At 51.4% G+C, this 18,657-nt stretch overlaps 3 protein-coding genes across 9 annotated transcripts; 2 read left to right on the top strand and 1 right to left on the bottom strand.

The window, feature by feature from the left end:
- The first annotated feature begins 168 nt into the window (after window positions 1-168).
- Window positions 169-4,502, top strand: MTCP1 (mature T cell proliferation 1). 7 transcript variants are annotated; one of them, XM_066202733.1, is made up of 7 exons: window positions 169-197; window positions 512-566; window positions 2,770-2,880; window positions 2,966-3,852; window positions 3,950-4,120; window positions 4,276-4,327; window positions 4,407-4,502. In XM_066202733.1, the coding sequence occupies exons 4-6, from the start codon at window positions 3,745-3,747 to the stop codon at window positions 4,321-4,323; spliced, it is 327 nt and encodes a 108-aa protein (XP_066058830.1). In that variant the 5' UTR covers window positions 169-197; window positions 512-566; window positions 2,770-2,880; window positions 2,966-3,744; the 3' UTR covers window positions 4,324-4,327; window positions 4,407-4,502. The 7 variants fall into 7 exon arrangements, with proteins under 7 accessions (XP_066058830.1, XP_066058827.1, XP_066058829.1 ...); XM_066202730.1 differs by having other exon boundaries at window positions 2,770-3,852; XM_066202732.1 differs by lacking the exon at window positions 2,770-2,880 and having other exon boundaries at window positions 177-197; window positions 2,921-3,852.
- A 1,024-nt stretch (window positions 4,503-5,526) lies between these two features.
- Window positions 5,527-8,682, top strand: CMC4 (C-X9-C motif containing 4). The gene is made up of 2 exons (XM_066202738.1): window positions 5,527-5,593; window positions 7,317-8,682. Exons 1-2 carry the CDS (start codon window positions 5,536-5,538, stop codon window positions 7,481-7,483), a joined length of 225 nt encoding a protein of 74 aa, XP_066058835.1. The 5' UTR covers window positions 5,527-5,535; the 3' UTR covers window positions 7,484-8,682.
- Window positions 8,683-9,494: 812 nt separating this feature from the next.
- FUNDC2 (FUN14 domain containing 2) lies at window positions 9,495-15,864 on the bottom strand. The gene is made up of 5 exons (XM_066202729.1): window positions 15,842-15,864; window positions 15,245-15,395; window positions 13,871-13,946; window positions 12,627-12,761; window positions 9,495-12,222 (listed from the first exon to the last, which is right to left on the bottom strand). Exons 1-5 carry the CDS (start codon window positions 15,858-15,860, stop codon window positions 12,145-12,147), a joined length of 459 nt encoding a protein of 152 aa, XP_066058826.1. The 5' UTR covers window positions 15,861-15,864; the 3' UTR covers window positions 9,495-12,144.
- Window positions 15,865-18,657: the final 2,793 nt, after the last annotated feature.

Raw genomic sequence — 18,657 nt, 5'->3', positions numbered from 1 at the left:
GACCGGCGGGGGGCGGCGGGGCCGGGCCTCAACGGGACGGCCCGGCCCGACCCGGCTTAACCCGCCTCGGCTCGGCCCGGGGCCCGGCCTGCGGGGCCTGCGGGGCCTGCGGGCAGGCGCGGGGAGGCGGCGGGTCCGGGGGGCGGGGGACGGCTTAGCGCGGCGCACGCGGCGCGGCGGTCACGGCGCGGGTGCAGGTAGGTCATGGCGGGCCCGGCCCCCGCCCGGGGCCGCCTCACGCCCGGGGCCGCCCCACGCCCGGGGCCGCCCGCCCGGCCCCGCCGCCCCGGCCCGGGGGGGACGCGGTGGCCGTGGCGATGTGCTGCGCCATCCTCCCGCCATGGCACCCACGCCCGCACCACACCCCCTCCCCTCCGGCCCGGCCTGCCCGGCTCGGCCACACCGCTCCCGCTCCCCGGCCCGGCTCTCGCATCCCTCCCCTCGCCCTCTCCGCCCCTCTGCGTGCCTCCCTCCGCATCACTGTCCATCTCTTTGTCTTCCTGTTTTTTAGATCCCACCAAAGCTCGGCCTGCCCTCCCCACGCTGCTGGACAGCCCGGCTGGTCGGTGAGCATCTGCTACCCCTCAGTAGGTCGGGCAGAGCGGAGCGTGGAGTCACAGGGGCTTGCTCCAGGCAGAGTAGAGTCCAAACCCCCGAGAAGAAGCTTTAGAGTGTCTCCACATGCCCTTAAGTCACCAGATCATCAGATCCCTGGGTTGTTACCAGAGCCGGGCTGGGTTTTTCAGGAAGGCTCAGCGCCCTGGTAGCCCTGAGGTGTGCAGGCAGCTCTCATCCCCCCACAGAAGGGCTGGCCAGCCGTGCTCTGCCGGCTGTAACTGTGTCAGCACAGCACTGCTCGGCCTCTGCAGGGCTTTTCTTTGGTGCCTAAATGGCAGCTGAACTCCCCGTGGCTTTTTAGAACAGAAGGTGATAAAGGGTGAGTTTGTTCAGCACACTGACCTCCAGCTATGGGGTGGTCCAAGCAGCATCTGGAGCAATTTGTGTCACTCTTTCCATAAAATATTTTAATGTACCCAACTTAAAACCAAATAAATTGTTGTCACTACAAGCTGCATTCCTCCTCCTGGCCATGTTGACATTTATCCATGTATTATGGCTCAGAAATCCATCCAGGTCCCAGAACAGCATTAAACTTCTAAGATTGATGCTCAGATGGACAGAACATCTGCCAGTATTATTCCTGTCTGTGGGGATTGGGATTTGAATCTCCCCAAAACAACACTTTGAACAGCTCAGCCTTCTACAGCTATCTTAATGGGAATGTCAAAGTCTCAAAGAATGATGCTGCAATCCTGCAAATTGAAGCTGTTGGGGTTTTTGTTGTTGGTGGTGGGTTTTTTGGTAGGTTATGAAACGAGCAGTGTAAGAACCCGGGTTGAAAACTTGTTTAAAATAGGAGTAAGCTCTCTTCTTCTTCCACCCATGTCTTCCTTCAAGCTTTGTTTTTGCTTTCTGATCAAACCTGCAGAAATAGGCACTGTGTGTGTTTTCAGGTGCACTGTCTGAGTGTGTGCTTGTGGAATCTCCAGTTTCTTTGGTGTGTTTGGGTGCTACAGACAGACCTGTCCCACTCCAAACCTCCATTCCTGTCCCACCCCAAACCCCCCATTCCTGTCCCACCCCAAACCCCCCATTCCTGCCCCACCCCAAACCCAACTGACGGTTTTGCCTGACCTCAGGATTTTCCATGTGGCACCTCCCCAGGCCAGGCTGAGCCTTTCAGCTCTGCAGTTCTGGGGAAGCTTGGGGCAGATCAGTGGGGCAAAGGGTGAAGACACATGTTATTAACCTCTGCCCATTCTGCACAGTGTCCTCTGCACGAGACCTTGTTGTGTTGTCTTGGATGTGTCATCGCTGCCATCTCCACTCACCATGAACACAAACGTGCATGTTGTGCTTTAATCCTCTCACCTGTAGTTCAGCCAGGCTGAACCAGGTCAGTATTTGGAGAGGAGACCTTCCAGGAGAGTTTACTTCCAGTGGGAAACACAGCTCACTCACTGAGACGTATTTCTAGAGCCAGACTTGAGCCTTCTGGTTCTGGGGATGATGACCCGTAGAAATCCCAGCTTTGAATGGAATAAAAGCAAGTTCTTGGGCATTTCTGATCATGATGGAACTTCCTGCAGTTTGCTGCAGGGGTAGGAGAGTATCCTGGCCGAATTCCACCTGGGGTGATTACATTCAGCTGACTGAAAATGAGCAGAGGCAATTGCTGCATTTCGTTGTTGGGCAGAGTTCCACACGGGGGTTTAAATTTGTAATGTGGCTTAGGGAAAGGAAAGGAATTACAGAAATGTCCCTTTAACGCTAATTCCTGAAGGCCTTGTGAGGCTTGTCAGACTGCTGTCACCTTCCTCCAAATGCCAGTGGTCCAGCTGGCAGGGCATTCCCTGGAATGCCTGCCCCTCATCACAGGATGGCTGTCAGAACAGTGGTGCTTTGTGCAGGGCACACACACATCCACACACATCAAGGAAGGAAACAAACAGAATGGGTGAAAAAAAAAGAAGTAATAAAAGAACACTCAAAGTTTTCTTTGTGGTGGTGCTGTTCAGGCTGATCCGTGGTTGGTGTTCTGTTCTCAAAAAGGCTGAGTGCTCTCCCTTTTCTCAAAAAGGTAGAGAAACACTGATATGCGATATGGAAGGCATCATGAAAGAGTATTTTCTGTTATAAATGCACCCCAATGTATAACAATTTATTTTTTTTCTCTCCCTGACTTTCCCTCCTTTATTTTGTACCCAGATTTTCTTGCTCCTGTTTGAAATATGCCTTATAACCTTACAAGTTTTCGGAAGACCACTGTGTTTCACTGGGATAAGGAATATTGCATCTGCTTCATAGCAGGAGGATGTTGTATGTGTTACAGCTTAACTTTGTTCTACTTTACACCTAGATAAAGGATGAAGACTGTCTGTACCATTTTGATTACCTCTTCTAGGGTTCACAGAGAATCATTTCCCCTGACCTCAATTTGCTAATGGCTCAGCTTGATCTAACTGGCACACAGATAAACGTGCTGTTAAACAAAAGTTACAGTAGCAGGAACCACCTCAATGCCCCGAGCTCCTCTGCCCGTGTTGGTGGCTCTCTGTGACCAGCCCAAAGCCCAGCGACGCAGTCCTGAGTGCTGCCCCCGAGGAGTTTGGGTGTGAACGGACAGTGCTGCCACCCCTGAGAGATGAGACAAAGGACCCTGCACCCCGACAGCTCTGCGAGCTCCAAAGATGAGAGTCCTGCACACCGAGCTCTGTGCTTTGTCTCCAGAGTGATCTTCGCTCCTGTTAAGCTCACCTCACTGCTGGTCACGAGTTTTGCTTTTGGGATTTAGAGCACCTCATTTCCACCACCCCACCCCCCCCTCGTTTTACACAAAGACTGTTAATAGGACTGTTAGCGGAATGAGCAAAGCCAACACTCCCAGGGTTTAACTTCGTACCAATAGCACCTTTTGCCCCAGAATGCCTTACCAATGCCACCCGGCACGCGTGTCCCACTGTACGACTTGGCCTGACGTTTCCGCTGGCTCAGGCACCACCTCAGCCTCCCGAGCTGACTTTTAGGGACGTTTCCGCACCGTAGCATCTCACCCGAGGAGTCAGACACCACCTGTCTGCCAGCTCCGGGAGCTCTCTCCGTGGATGTGCTCGGAGCTAAGGCCACCACGTGTGCAGCCCGCGGGCCGATGCCGTCCACCTGAGCTGCGGAAGCGCCCGAGGGATGGCACAGGGAGGGGAGGCTGGCGCTCCTCCCGTGCGGCTCTGGGTGCGCCGCGTGGGGGTTTACTGCGATGAGCACCGCAAAACCTGGCTCGTGGCTGCGGAAGAGGCAAGTTGTGTGCTTTGAGCTTCCCCGTGGTTGTAGCGTTGCTGTTTTCAGGTGCCTCTGCCAGTAACTGCCTGCTCTGTTTGTTACTTTCCCCCAGGAGGAAGGTATGCTGAGGGCTCGGATCCAAAGAGTTCAGGTTCCCCTGGGTGAGGCGCTGCGACCCAGCCAGCTCCCCCCATCCCGGCTGCCTCACATGTGGCAGCTGTCCCAGGGTGAGCAGTACAGGGATAGTAACTCTCGCGTTTGGGAGATAGAGCACCATCTCATGGTAAGGATGGTGGCGACAATAGACCATAGTCATGCCTGTTTGTGAAGTCATTTGAGATCCTTGAGGGACGGCAAAGGACTGTTATTTTGTTGAAAAGTCCATTAGCTCAACCACGGTAACTGTAGATGTATTGAACTTTTCCTTGTCACTTACAGCTTGGTGGTGTTGAAGAACTGCTGCTTAAACTCGTGCCTGGGGATTAATCTGGTATGTGCAGACATTACCCCTGCTTTGCACTGTGCGCTGTTTACTCCGTCTTTCTTTAATATGAATTTTTGTCTTTCAGGAGCAGTGGCTCTAGGAAGATGCCATTGTCTGTTTTGTACAATAAAAGGTTCTCTCTCCACTGAAATGCAGCCACCTTTGAGGTGGAAGCAGTTAACACGCAGCAACATCACACAGGAGTTTAGGACAGGCAGTGAAGAGGAGTATTGTGACCAAGTGAAACATCAGGGGGAGTTCTAGGTAGGCAGAAAGCAATTGCCCGAGGTGGAATTTGGCCAGGATGCTGCAAATAATGCCCTACTGATACTGGAAAGTGCTGTGGGCTGTGACTTGTCAGAAACTGGAAAGGCAGCAGCACCCAGCTCTGAGCAGAGGCTGAACTATGGCTCAGAGGGTTCAGTCTCACCACCACTTTTGGTGACACTGGTGCTTTCCTTAGAGGTCTCCCGTTCAACTACTGCTACCACCAGCCTTTGCTTGGCTTTTGATCTTACACTGACTCAGTTACAGGTGTCACAGCTGCAGAAAAATCAACTTCGAGTGTCTGAAATAAATTTCTGATGGATGTGAACAAGATGGAGCTGTCCTCCAATCTGGTTGAGGGGTTTCTTGGACAGAGGGAGAGGATTTCCAAGAGACTTTTTCCTGAAACAAAATTTTAAAAGTCCTTCTTGTTGGCTTTATGGCATATACACAACTGAGTTGTTTGGTTGATTTTTTTTTTTTAATACCTTCTCCAGCTGCAGTTCCATGATTTGTCACCAAATCCTTGGTTGTGTAAAGCTCACAGAGGTGGATTTCATATAAATATATGTCTCAGTATAAGGTCTAGAGATAGAAAACTTGCAAAATTTAGTCAGCTGTGTTAATTTGAATCCTTTCTGGAATCTTTGTACATCCAAGTGGAAAAGAACGCATTCTAACTAGAGAAAAGAAAAAGGCTTTTAAACTTAGTGACATAAAACTTCCCCTGTTCATTGTCCCCATCATCATCTTTCAGCCAGACACACAGAGAGTTCTTGTGTATGTTGGCAGGGACCTGCAAGCAGCAGTAGATGTTTTCTGAATAATGACAGTGGGGGAAATTGGGAGCTTCTGAAAGATGTGGCTGTAGGACATTGTCTTTCCCTCATCCCCTGAAAAGAACCTTGATCTACAGTAACATTTTTCTATCATTTTAGTTCCTGAACATGTCCCGGAAGGACCCCTGCCAGAAACAAGCCTGTGAAATACAGAAATGCTTGCAAGGTAACAAGTGCCATTTTGTCTTTGGTGTCTTGATTTTTGCTGGAACTTAATTCTTTTCACTTAACCTTGTTGTCCTTTCACCTTGAGAAGGAACGAAGCACATGAGCATCGCCTGGTTGCAAAATGAACAAAACCATAATGTCTGATTTTAATAGAATTGCTTTGTGCTTAATTGTAAATAATGAGACATCATTAGTATAAAACAGAGCATTACTAACAGTAATATGCTCGGAGTGTTCTCCATGCTGGCAGTGAGATCCCAGGTGTATTTCTGGAACTCAGCTGTGGGCAGGGAGAGCTAGACATTATAATAAGCTCTCTTACAGTGTGGTTAGTGAGGGAGTAGGTGGATTGTATGAGAAGACTGCAGAGCTGCTCCAGAGCAGGTGAGACAGAAGTTAGGTGATCTGTCCTTGAGGTATGAGATAGTCTTCATGTCCTCAGCATTTGTCTAGAGACTACCTTTTACTGTCCTCTTGGTTTGGAGCATTCTCCCATGAAGGACGACCTCCTCTCCCTCTACTACTCCACTTAAAAGCTGATGGTTGACCCTGTATTGGTCCCATCTGTGACAATGTTCCTTTTATAACAGTTGTGGAAGTTATTCCAAGTATTTTGCCTGGGTAGGTTTGTGTACAGTGTTGATCTGAATGGTTAAGTGTTGGCAGAGAAGCTCTTTGCTGCATGTACACTTCACTGTCACTGCTGCTCCAGCTGTCATTTTGGAGTGCTGCTGTCCCTGTGTTATGCTGTGGAATTGTGTGATGTGCACAGATGAAGCAGCTGAGTTGACAGAGAGCAAAGCAATTTTCCCCTGTAAAAATTAAAGTACAGAGCCTTAACTGATGAATGCAGAGTCACTGTATCCAGTGTGTGAGATGGAGGGTGGGAGCTGGACCTTTGGGAGATGCTGACTTCTCAAAGGTCATTGTTCCTAAAGATCTTGCTGCTTCCTCTGTGAGACTGACTGCCTGCTGTAAATCTCTTTTGTGTTTTCCTATCTGTGTGTGACTTTCAGGAATGTATCCTTGACAGATAACGCTATGCCTGTACATAGCTACAGTTTTGGAAACAAAGCTGCAAGGGCAGAGGGACAGTTAGGAGAGCCTTGGAGCACTCATCAGCTGCAGGTTATGGCAGAGAGAGATCAGCTCTCCTCCCCAACAGCCTGCTGTGCCTCCTGGGCTGCCAGCTTGCAGAAATCACCACAGCCTTTTTCTCAGGGGTGATCTCTGTGTTTGTATTACAGCTCACTCACCAACCCCATCAGGGAATTCATAGCCCAGTGATCACAGCAGTGTGTGGTTTGCTCATTAACCAGAAGGTGTTCACTGCTGCTTTCTGGACTCTCCATGGGTGCTGTGTGTCTCACATTATGCTGCTGTTGTTTCTTTTAATCTTTTAAAAGTCAGTGTGGGTGTGAGTGCAGCTTGTGTAGTGGTGGCAGATCTCATCCAAGGCAGAGCAGGTGCCTCTGCATGCCCAGTGTCTCTGGGCAGACAGGCAGGTGATTCTTATTTCAAACCACTCAATCTCTTCCTGGAGGGCTCCTCTCAGAGAGCCTTTGGCCACAGCTTTAGATAGCTGGGACTAAAGAGAGGTTTTTGTGAGCAAGAAAATGATGGAATGCATCAGTAAGCAGCTGAAGAGCTGGGCTAGGTGTGCTCCCTCAGGGAACAAAGCCTGTTCCTTTCTGCAGACCTGGTGTCTCCTTATTTTCCAGCTAACAACTACCTGGAGTCCAAGTGTGAAGCTGTGCTTCAGGAGATGCGGAAATGCTGCGCTCGGTACAAGGGCAGATCCGTCTGTTGTTCAGGGTTTGAGAGAGAAGAAAGGGAGAGAGAAAAGGTTAAGTTGGCTTCAGAAGGAATTTCCCCACCACCTCAGTAACACAATGCAGCTCCAGCAGGTGCTGGAGCATGGACTCACTTGAAGAGCTCGTGTGTGTTTTTTTCAAGCCTTCTTTAGACTTTCAGAAAAGCCAGATTGCTCCTGGAACACACCGTTCAGCACACCAAAAAGCATTACACAGTACCAACATATGGCCTGGTTAACAAACTTTATTTTCTGTACGAAAACATAGTCTATGTTGCCTCTGCATCACACCTGTGAAATGTCAACTCGATGTTTTTAGGATGCTTACCTTACTCTAATCCATCCTTGCTCTTAAAATGGAGAATTGGAACCAAGTGATTCTGGCTTCTGGAGTGAGAGGTACAGGAAATGAGCTCAGAAGAGTGAGTTTAAACATGAAACAAACCCATCACGATACAACAAAGGTATTGCTGCCACCATGCAGTAGTTCCAGACAACATTTGCCTGTCCAGTGGTTCAAGCTCAAGAATGGGAATCAGGTCTGGTGATTGTTCCTCAAAGTCTTGCATAGATCATGAGTGACTACAAGTCACTTTGCCTAAGTGCCTCACTTTTCCACTGGACAGAGTTGTTTATTTTATATTTGAATTGCCTACACGCTGCTATTTGCATGATAAAGATGTTAACAGGAATATTATTTCAGGGATTGCTACAGGGATAGGCTATTTTTTTAAAAAAGCAATATTCATTTGAAAGATTTGACTGTTGATACAAAATTTATAAATTGATGTCTAATTGAACACCTTTAAGCAATATGCTTTGAATCCAAGTCTAGTTAAAACTGCTGATACCCAAAGGCCTGTCACAGAGCCCTGGGCTAGATCCAAGAACTGACTTAGGTGCTGCTTACTGAACAAGCAGTTGTAGGCAGTTATTTTCCACACAGCATTCCAGACTCACTCTCAAGCCGGCTGTGTCTGGACCACAGGAGAGATGGCTTTCCAGAAGCTCTCAGCCATGCAGCAGAATTTCCTGTAACCTGTAGGAAGAGCTCATAGACAGGTTCCTGCACCACCCTTCAGAGCTGCCTGTCTCGCTGTCCCCTGTAGCAGGAGTCCAGGCACCCAACTATCAGGCTCCCAACCCACTAGCCCTAACTCTGTATTAGATCTAGCCGTAAAGGACTTTTGTGCTGTGATCAAGTACAACTTACTTATGAAATAGAGCTTCTATAAACCACTGAGGTCTAGGCACAATAGTTGTGTGTATTGAAGCCTAGAAGAGCAAACCATCTGTATTCACTGCTCTGAAATACCATGGTACAAAATAAACGACTGGAACAAACTCTGGTCTCTGGTTGTTTGTTGAGCTGCAAGCCCGGTGGCTTGGCTGCCATTCACAGCCCAGAGCCACATGTGATCATGTTTAAATAGAAGCTGCTTGGTATTTTTATAACTGGGGCTGAAGATCAGAATAATTTTGGGCTTGTCTTCCTCTCCCACTGCCCCCTCCCCCAAGAAAAAACCCTTACGACAAAACAGGGGGTTTAGTGTCCCTGAAAAGTAGGAAAAAGTGATGACAAACACTGAAATGTAGCTCATTTTTCTCGTTTGCCCTATCTGAGCAGGAACATTGGAAAAAAGTCACTAATAGATGATAAATATATGTATATATTTAGGCTTCTGTTGTACCCATGAAAAAGAAATAGCCTTGTGTCCATGCCCGTTTGAAGTTGGGTGGAACAAATTTGCTCAGCAGAAGCAACCCAGCCTGACCCACCTCCTGCCCTAGCAGCATCCCACTTCATGGGAATATGGGTGATTGGTGCCAGGATGATCAGGGAGAGGGATTTATTAAGGTAGCCCAGGTTACCTGCATGGATGAGGGGAGGCTGGTGCCCTCACAGAATCATTTGTGTTGGGAAAGACCTTTAAGATCGAGTCCAACCATTCCCCCAGCCAAGTTGACCACTAACCCACGTCCTCAAGTGCTACCTGCTACACTCCTGCTGCAGGTGCTCCCCTCAGTCACAGTGAGAGGAACGTGCTGGTTCCCAGGAAGCCAACAGACCTCACACAGAGAAGCATTTAGAGCAAAACTGTTTAATAAAATATCACTTCAACAAGCATTTACATACAATATATATAAAACCACTTTAAAAGCCTAATGTGTTTGAAATCTTCTCATAGTGTAACAGATGTCAGAAGTTGTTGAAACAAAACTAAAAGGAGCAGGAGTGGGGAGGGGAAGGGACACCTCATCTTGGCACCTGCAGCAATGAAAATCCATCCCCACAGACACTGATTGAACATCAAAGCTTCCAGTGTTGACCCACAGCATCAAACAGTGCCAGCCATGAGCCCAACACCAGCACAGCAGAAAGATTTGCCACATCCTGATGTCCTTGTCCATTCCCTGCCTACATTCACAACAAAGTCAGCATAAATCTGTTAACTGTTTCCCCTTTCAGCAGCAATACAAGCATTTTAGCTCCCTCTCTGGGCCATTTCTCTCCGTAGCAGCAAACTGGGACTTGAGCAGAACTCACCCCACCTGGGGCTGGGCAAAAGTAGTGACTTACTTGAGCCTGAAAAACATCCCTAAGGTCTGTTAATGATTTGCTTTGAGCTTTGTCGTTGGAGACAGCTTTGTAGAGATCAGTGCATCTCAGAAGAAGTTGTGTTCGGTAGCCCACCCAGCCAAAGAGCAGCAATGCTGTTGTCCTACAGGAACAAAAGATACCCTGCAAGACCAATGTATCAATTTATGCATGTTCACGCCTGCAGATCCTACAGAAAAACAAACCAAATCCCAAAAAAACCCACCACCATCTGTCATTCCACTGCTAAACACCAATTTACTGAAGATCTATTTGCTGCATCCCATCACTCCTGCAGTCCAGGACGTCCTTTAGGAAAGCCATTGTTAAAAGGATTTCATTCTCCTTGGCCATGTATGGCAGGACAGGAGCAAAGACAGCAACTTCTATCTCTTGATTATCTACAGCCTCTTTTCAGATCCTGAAGGTGAGAAAACCCTCAGCTTCATCAGTGCTAGCACCGGACACGTCAAACAAAATTACCAACTGCAAGTGCTCATTCCAAACCCTCTGGTGGAAGAACTCACCATTTCAGCTCTGCCAGCAGCTCTCAGGGGAAGATGCCCTTTCCAGCCATACTGAGAGCAGCAGATCACAAAGCCATTGCACAGTACTGGAAATGGGGCGCAGCTGCTGAGCCAGGTGCTGAAAACCACCCACCCATGAGTGTCATTGTTGCCTACCACGTTTCCCACTGAATGATGAGCTGACTTTCACATAAAACCCCACATTCTGGGCAAGAACTCCTACCTAAACCTGCTGCAGGACATCACCACGTGTCAGGCAAGTCTCTATGCTCACAGAACACCTCTGGGGGACGTTTATACTGCACACAACTGTGCTGAGTCAGATGTCCAAAAACAGCTGAGCTCTGCACCTGGGCTGCCTCATCTCCTGCAGGAGAAGGGCTGCAGCTGATGGAATTAAGCAAACAGCTTTTCTTGTGGAAATGGCAAACACAAAGAAGGAAGGAACATAACTGAGGCAGAAATATACAAATGAACCGCTCTCACAAGAGCACAGTCTGGCTTTCACAAAAGTTTTGTCATTTCAGTTGCTTACAGAGACCAGTGAGAAGGAATCTGTGCTCTTCAAAAGGCAGGTAAAGGACTGCACTCCTGATTTCACATCGTCCCTCTTTCTCTGGTACAGCTGGCAACAGGGACCTGGACCAGTACAATGTACCCTTAGCAGGGATACATTTCCTGTCTACAATCCTGTCCCACGTGGTTACAGCTCAAAGAGCATCACCAACGCCAAAGTGACCAGAGATGGTCATGGCAGACATGGAAACCCCAGTCAGAGGCCCAGGGTGATTTACAGTTGAAATGCCCCCATCTGACACAGCCAGGCGGGGCCTGCTGGAAGCAGGAGGGAGCCTCACAGGCTGAGCAGTCAGGTGGCTCTACAGCACAGAACTTGGTGACTTTCAGAACACATGATGAGGAAAGGGCCTGCAGAGTCAGCCTCAGTGCTCAGTTTCCATCAGCAGTGCCAGTGTTGCAACCCCAGGATGGGGAAGGATACCAGCAGAGACAAAGCCAAATGGCCATCTATGTGCAGTGCAACAGCAGGGGGAGGGCAGGAAAATCCACATTCCCGTCCTGGACACAGCTCAGGCTGTCCTTTGACACTTCTGCATCCACCCCAGGACAGTCAACCACATTTTGGATTGCACAGACCATCTCTGTGCAGAGGGAAGCAGAGGTTTTCCAGGTACCAGGGCAGGAATACTGAAAGCTAAATCGTGGTGAAGAGCTGACAGCTGTTTGACACAAACACTGGCAGACAAAGGTACACATAACAGTCCTGAGCACCTGGAAGAAGCACACTTAAGAGGTTTCTCTGCCACTACATTTTTATGAAGTTGAAACTCATCTGAAAATTTGAGACTGGGCATATTTGGTGGGAAATTATGATACACTGGGAGTTGTAATCTTCCAGACCAACCCCAGCACACTAACAGCCCAGACAGAAGAAGAAGGTGGAAATCAGAAGCAGCATTGTAAGAAATAAGGGCTGGAACCTGTGAGTAGATGGGACTGAGTCTGTTGGCAACATCCTTTGACTTCTAAGTGAAAGATAACAGCAGCAGAGGAGGGGAGGGGAGGTTGGGCATGAGAGCAGAGTGCAGCTTCTAGGATGCCATTCCAAGCAGGAATCCTCCGGCAAACCCTCCAGTCAGGATAACATTCTTCTTCAGAAATATGATCACCTAAGCAGGGGTGAGAAGAGACAACAGTGTTCAACAACATCAGGCCACTCACTGACCCTCCTGCTAAGAAGAAATCCCTCAGGCTGTTCTTCAAGGCAAGTGATGCTCACAGAGACGCCACTGCTCAGATTTGGGAAAGCTTCCTAATGACCTCCCCTCCCTAACTGCACCAGCACACAGCCAGATCTTCACCCTGCACAGCCACGAGCAGCCAGGTCCTCCAGGAAATTATGTCTTCCTAAACTCTAAGGAGACAACACCTACAGCTTTTGCAGTCTGTCCCATTTTGCTGTCATGCAAGAATTCCCCCCTTGTATTTGCACAATTGAACATCCATAGCAGTTCAGGATTCAATCCTGTTTTCTGCTGTCCCTTCAGCACAAGCCCTGGGAGCGCTGTCTCACCTCATCCACTCTGCTTTTCACTTCTGGATGCATTTTATTACCACTGCTGTGAAATTTCAGCTGCTGCTTGGCTTTGTCCATGTCCCGTTGTACTAGATTCCAGTCCACCTTGATGTATCCCGTGTGGTTTGCAATCTGGAGTTCGGAGGATTAGAAAAAAGTTCCTGAAGTTCTGCATGACCACGGCTCAACAGACCCCTTGCTCACCCTCCTTCCCTGACCACAGGCACCTCCCACTCACTAGTCCAGTGGGCACACTGGCTTAAAAACTGGACAGAACACCACCCCTGGAGCTGTGTCAAGTGTTCTGCAACATCTGTCTCCCACAGTAATCCCCCAACAGCTGGGCACACACTGCAGCTTAGCCTGCTTCAGCCTCTCTTCCCCAGTGTAAAGCTGGCAACACCTCCCCCTCACAACTGCCATGGATATTGTTGGGACTCCCTGCAGTTCTCCTGCTGCTGTGGGTGGACACAGCTATTAATAGCCCATTCCTCTGGAACTATTTGATCCGCTCAGAGTGATTCAGCTGTGGAACTCCCTCTGCCCAGAGCAAGCTTTTGACTTTCAGCAGAACAAGCAGAACCAGGAGAGAGAGGGGGAATGAGTCACTCACAAGCCCTGTTTGGCTGAGGAGCAAACAGGTGAGAGCTGAACAAGGCCTGAGAGCTGCTCCACCTCCTCCAGGATGCACCACATACATTAACACATCCTGGCAGCCCAATTCCAGGGCTCTTGGAAACCAGCAAAAGTGGCAGAGGACAGAGAGATCTCCTTTCTCTCCTCTTCCCCAGTGCTTTACAGCAAGCCCCAACTGTGCTGGCTGGACCCCTCAGGAAGCCAGGTTGGCAGGAAGCATATCACAGATACGGATAAATCCTTCTTGACATCCAGGGCTGTTCCTCCAGGGACACTGTGTCCACAGCCACAGGACTCAGTATGTTAGCCTGTCCAGGCTCCACTCAGGTGCCCTTGCAGTGACAGCTCTCCTGTGCCTTTGGCCTGGCCTGTGGTAGCAGATCCTCAGTGGATGTGCATTCCAATCATGGAGTTTATGCACACTGACCCTGCTTTGCTGTTGCATCCATGTGCCCTGGAGAACCCACATCCTTGGCATTCACAGCCACACAAAGCCCCTGGCAGAGGAGGGGGACTGACCCCTCATGTCCCAAGTCGTTCCTAGAGAGACCTCTGTCCCCAGCAGCACAGTTCTCACAAAGCCTTGGGCTGCTGTTCATACACACCTGAAGTAGGAAAAAGCCTCCTCCCACTGCTGTCGCTGCCAGCTTTCCAACTTTCTGGAAGATGAATCCAGTACACCTACAAATCAATCAGGATTCAGTCAGGAGAATGAAACACCACACACACACGACCCATTATGCTTCCCACAGGTAAGGCTGCCTTTGGCAGGAGTTACCCAAGACTGGAGACAGCCTGACAAACACCAGAAGAAACCCACGTGCAACTAGAGAGAAGGATTTGCACCCAGCCAAAAGTGATGCTTTATGGCTTTTCACTTTGTGCTGTCACATTCCAGCCTTTTTCAGTTTGATTCTTACCTCTTCAACCTCATCCTTCTCTCAAAAGAGTAACCAGAAACCTGTGATTTCACCAAAATCAACAAGTGATTTTATGTTTTGATGTTTTTGGTTTTTGTCAACTGGTATAATCTCTGAGGGGAAATTAGGGAGCACATGTGCTGCTCCATGATAAAGCATGGGGAGCAAATCACAAGCCTCCTTCTTACTTAATTTGTAAAGTAAGCAGTAAACAACTACTGGCTTTACCTTTTCATTTCTCAGAAAAGAAAAACGATGGAACAAGCACACAACAGTGATCTGAGGCTATACTGGTCTCCAAAATGGGTTACCTGCTTTCAACATGAAAAACATTCCTGCAGCCACCAGAACTGCAGCCAGCACCACCCCATTGCTCAGTCATGCAGCCACGGGCTGGTGTGTTGTGCCACCCAAACCACACTTTCCTGGGAACACGGTTTCCTTGTGAGCATTGCAAACAACACAGCAAGCTGCCTTCACCCACTTCTGAATAATCTTAGTGAAGGTACAAGAGAGAGGCCACCACCCTGTCATACACTGTTAAATAATTCCCCTATTGCCTGGTGAAGATGAGGGGCATGGTAAGAGGCAAAGCAGTGATTACACAAAATTTTAAACTCCAACAATGCTGTGAGAATGAATTTGCAAACAGAGCCACACTCAGTCCCAGCTACAAGTGACAGGAAACCCCGGGAACTGCCATCCCAGGAGGTTTTAAATATAGATGCCTGAAGCACATCCACCTCCAGTGTAGAAGGCATCCTTGTTTCAAGGGGTTCATATCTGCCTATCCTAATTCAACAGCACCGCTTTTCGTCAGAAGTTAAAAACAATTACAGACTGGTGCAATTTTCTTCCCTTCGAGACAGCCTCAGTTCTTCAGGTCATAGAGAGCGTTTAAGACACGCCCGAGCTCAGCAGCCCGTGCCAGGGGCCAGCAGGCTGAGCACCCGCCTTGTCTCAATGACTGCCACATGACCACCCAGCAGCTGTCAGCGTGTCCCCACAGCCCAGGCAGCGCCTGCCGCGAGCAGCAAGGGCAGCCCCGGCACCTCTTACCATCCCGTCACCCCGCCGATCACCAGCTGCGTGGCCACATTGTATTTCTCAGCGCTCGACCCCGAGTTGGGGGCGAAGATCTTGCGCCACCAGGGCCGGTTCTTGGTGTACTCCGCCAGGTCCAGCACGCTGAATGTGTCGTCCTTCGCACCTGCAGGCACCTGGAGAGGCTCAGTGCCGGGACTCCCGTACCACAGCCCCCTGCCGCCGCCCGGCGCCTCCCCAGGGCCACGGCAGCCGCGCCCAGACACACAGCTCACGGGGACCGGCACTCCCCCGGCCTCTGGGCATTCCCAGGTCCCTCAGCCCCCTCCCAGGGCCTGCGGCACGCCGTGCCCGGGTCCCCGCACCCCTCGGGGACGCCCCTGGCAGAGCGGCCGGGGATGGGGACCCATGCCCGGAGCCGCCCCCTCGGGCCCTCACAGCGGGGCCCGGCCCCGGCAGCCGCCGCCGCGCGGTGCGAAGGGAACGACACCGCGCCGTGCAGCGGGGAGGCCGAGCTGGGGGAGCCGGGCACCCGCTGCCAGGGGAGAGGGGTGGGGGGACCCGCGCCCCGAGCCATCCCCGGCCAGCCCGGCCCGGCCCGGCCCGGCCCACCTCCGCCCGGCACCGCCATGACGCCGCTGCGCTCCGCGCAGGCGCGGGCACGGCGCGTCACCGGGAGCGCGCGACAGCCGGCGATGGGGACAGGGGAGAGGGCTGAGGGGAGACGGGCTGCGGGAGAGACCAGGGGGAACGGGGAGAGGGCTGAGGGGAGACGGGCTGCGGGAGAGACCAGGGGGAACGGGGAGAGGGCTGAGGGGAGACGGGCTGCGGGAGAGACCGGGGGAACGGGGAGAGGGCTGAGGGGAGACGGGCTGCGGGAGAGACCAGGGGGAACGGGGAGAGGGCTGAGGGGAGACGGGCTGCGGGAGAGACCAGGGGGAACGGGGAGAGGGCTGAGGGGAGACGGGCTGCGGGAGAGACCAGGGGGAACGGGGAGAGGGCTGAGGGGAGACGGGCTGCGGGAGAGACCAGGGGGAACGGGGAGAGGGCTGAGGGGAGACGGGCTGCGGGAGAGACCAGGGGGAACGGGGAGAGGGGAGCCCGGGGAGAGGGACTGCAGGGGAGACGGGCCGGGACCGGGGCGGAGAGACGGGCACACACGGGGAGGGAGGCGGGCCCGGGGAATCAATCACAGAATCACCGCGCTGGAAGAGAATTCTAAGATCATCGAGTCCAGCCCAGCCCCAACACCTCAACTAAAGCACGGCACCGAGTGGCACATCCTGTCTTTGTTTAAACATGTCCAGGGGTGGTGACTCCATCACCTCCCCGGGCAGGGCAGTCCAGTACTTTATCACCCTTTCTGTAAAAACCATTTTCCTGATATCCAGTCCACATCTCCCTTGGCGCAGCTTACGACCGTGTCCTCTCGTTCTGTCAGCTGCTGCCTGGGAGAGCGGCGGGAGGGAAGAGGGGCAGGAGGGAAGAAGAGCTGATTTGGGCAGCCTGGACACGCTGCCTGGTAGGGGATGCAGCTGCCGAGAGCGTAGCAAAGATGGAAATCCTGAGACACAACAAGAAAAAAAAAATTCTCATGGAGAGATTGTGACAGAGGAGACTTGACCCACATTTCCTCATTTGGGGGTTAATGGAAAGCAGTGCGTGAGCGGGAGCAGGAGCACAGGCAGCTGGGATGGGTAGGGGAACAAGCACTCTTCTAGGAAATAAAAACTCTTCTAGGTACTAACAGCAGCACTCATCTGCCCTGGTCAGGATATCCCACTAGTAAACGTGCCAGCACCTCGTTGCCCCTTGCACGTAGGTGGGGACGTGTTGGGAACTGCAGCAATATCCCACGTGTTTCCTGCACTGTCCTGGTTAGGGGAACTGGCTGGAGCGGTGTGTGCATTCAGACCAAAGTGATGGGACAGCACTCCCCTGGGCACGGAAGGAAAAGATGTGGCTGGGGAAGGGATGGCTGGAGGCAAGCTGGCCTCCAGAAATCCAATCTGGACACCAGTGTCAGATGGCACTGGGGTCTCCTGCATGTCTGGTACATGGCAGGCTTCCATCCCTGTGCAGTGCATGTCCCTGGTTATGTCTCCCCTGCCCTGAGCAAAGGGATGCCCTCATGCCCTGGGGCCAGGCAGGTCACCTTTGGTACTTCCAGCTGTGGGTTCCTCTGCACATGTGATCCCAGGGGCATCTGATGGCCTGGGCATCTGCATCATGGCCTCATCCTTCCTAGCACATGTGCACCTTCATCTGGTGTAGGCACTCAGCTTCCTCCAGCAGCAGAGAGGGATCTGGGCTGACAAGGTGGAGGTGCTTCAGGGTTGGGGGTCCTGTGCAGTGGGGTCAGGCACAGCCTGGTACAGTGGGTGGCACAGGGGTGGTGGGTGCAAACACAGAACCCAGCAGTAGCACCCACAGCCACTGCAGCTCCCTGCCAGGTACCTTCCTGGTGTTCAGCTTTGGAGGCGCAGGCATGAAACACCATTCCCCATCTCAAAGGCTTTCTCTCCCTCCTGGCACCACCACAACCTTCCAGCCTCCATGGCCAGGCTGAGCTCACCAGCCCATGGGAGCTCCCAGCGAGTGCTTCTGCTGCCTGACTCATTCTGACACGCCTCTGATGTGAGGAATAAGAGAGAAAACAGAAATGCGCCACTGACCCACTTACTGCAGGGAAACCCAGCAGAGGAAAGCAGGCTTAGTTTTGGAACCTCCTCCATGTCAGTATTTCTACTCTGATGGGTAGATCCATCAGGGATGGATTTCCTGGATACTCAGGGGTGTTGATGGCATCAGCCCTGCTGCACTGCTGTTCCCTGGGGGTGCCAGTGTCTGTGAGTTTGCCCATTCAAGAACTGCACTGGGTTGCAGCCCCTCTTTGCTGGGGTGCAGTAGCTTGGACGTGCTGATATAAGGGGCGCTGCCTGGTCCTCCAGACAGATCTGTGCCATGTGGCACAGCTGTTTTCCTGGTGCCAGGAAGGGTGAGTACCCTGTGCATGGCAGCTGCTTCTGAGACACTCAGCATTCCTGAGAAGCTGTTGCTAATCACTTGTTCTCTCACACACAATAAGCTCCAGAAGAGATTAGATACAGTTCAAATGATTCTGAGTAATTTCTATCTGACCCAGACTGTTATCGTTCTGAGAACTGCACATTTCAGGGAAACAACCAGCACTTTCTGCGTGCATGTGGGTCCTTGGCTCTGGCAAAATGGGTTTCTCTGGGAGTCTCCATGGCAGGAGCCTGTCGTGGCTTTTCCATCACATTTGCATAGGAGGATGATGCCCTTGGGGATGGGCAGATGAGCTCCAGGCAGGACTGGAATGCCAATGCCTCTCTGCAGCTTCCTCAAAGGCACAGCTGCTGCCTGGCCCAGCCATGGGTGACGCTGACAGTTTGCAGAGGCTCCCA

The sequence above is a fragment of the Chamaea fasciata genome, unplaced genomic scaffold (assembly GCF_029207755.1).
Source record: "Chamaea fasciata isolate MVZ Bird 193981 ecotype frontalis unplaced genomic scaffold, bChaFas1.0.hap1 SCAF_22, whole genome shotgun sequence".
NCBI lineage: Eukaryota > Metazoa > Chordata > Aves > Passeriformes > Sylviidae > Chamaea > Chamaea fasciata.
Note: the sequence above shows the minus strand (reverse complement) of the source record. Positions and strands in the feature narration are given on the sequence as shown.

Excerpts from the sequence above, each read along its gene's own strand:
- MTCP1 (XM_066202733.1), top strand. The coding sequence starts at position 3,745 with ATGGCACAGGGAGGGGAGGCTGGCGCTCCTCCCGTGCGGCTCTGGGTG. Across the intron at positions 3,853-3,949 it reads GGCTCGTGGCTGCGGAAGAG|GAGGAAGGTATGCTGAGGGC; the intron begins GCAAGTTGTGTG and ends ACTTTCCCCCAG. Across the intron at positions 4,121-4,275 it reads AGATAGAGCACCATCTCATG|CTTGGTGGTGTTGAAGAACT; the intron begins GTAAGGATGGTG and ends TGTCACTTACAG.
- CMC4 (XM_066202738.1), top strand. The coding sequence starts at position 5,536 with ATGTCCCGGAAGGACCCCTGCCAGAAACAAGCCTGTGAAATACAGAAA. Across the intron at positions 5,594-7,316 it reads AATACAGAAATGCTTGCAAG|CTAACAACTACCTGGAGTCC; the intron begins GTAACAAGTGCC and ends CTTATTTTCCAG.
- FUNDC2 (XM_066202729.1), bottom strand. Across the intron at positions 13,947-15,244 it reads ATCGGCGGGGTGACGGGATG|GTGTACTGGATTCATCTTCC; the intron begins GTAAGAGGTGCC and ends ATTGATTTGTAG. Across the intron at positions 12,762-13,870 it reads GAGGCTTTTTCCTACTTCAG|ATTGCAAACCACACGGGATA; the intron begins GTGTGTATGAAC and ends TCCGAACTCCAG.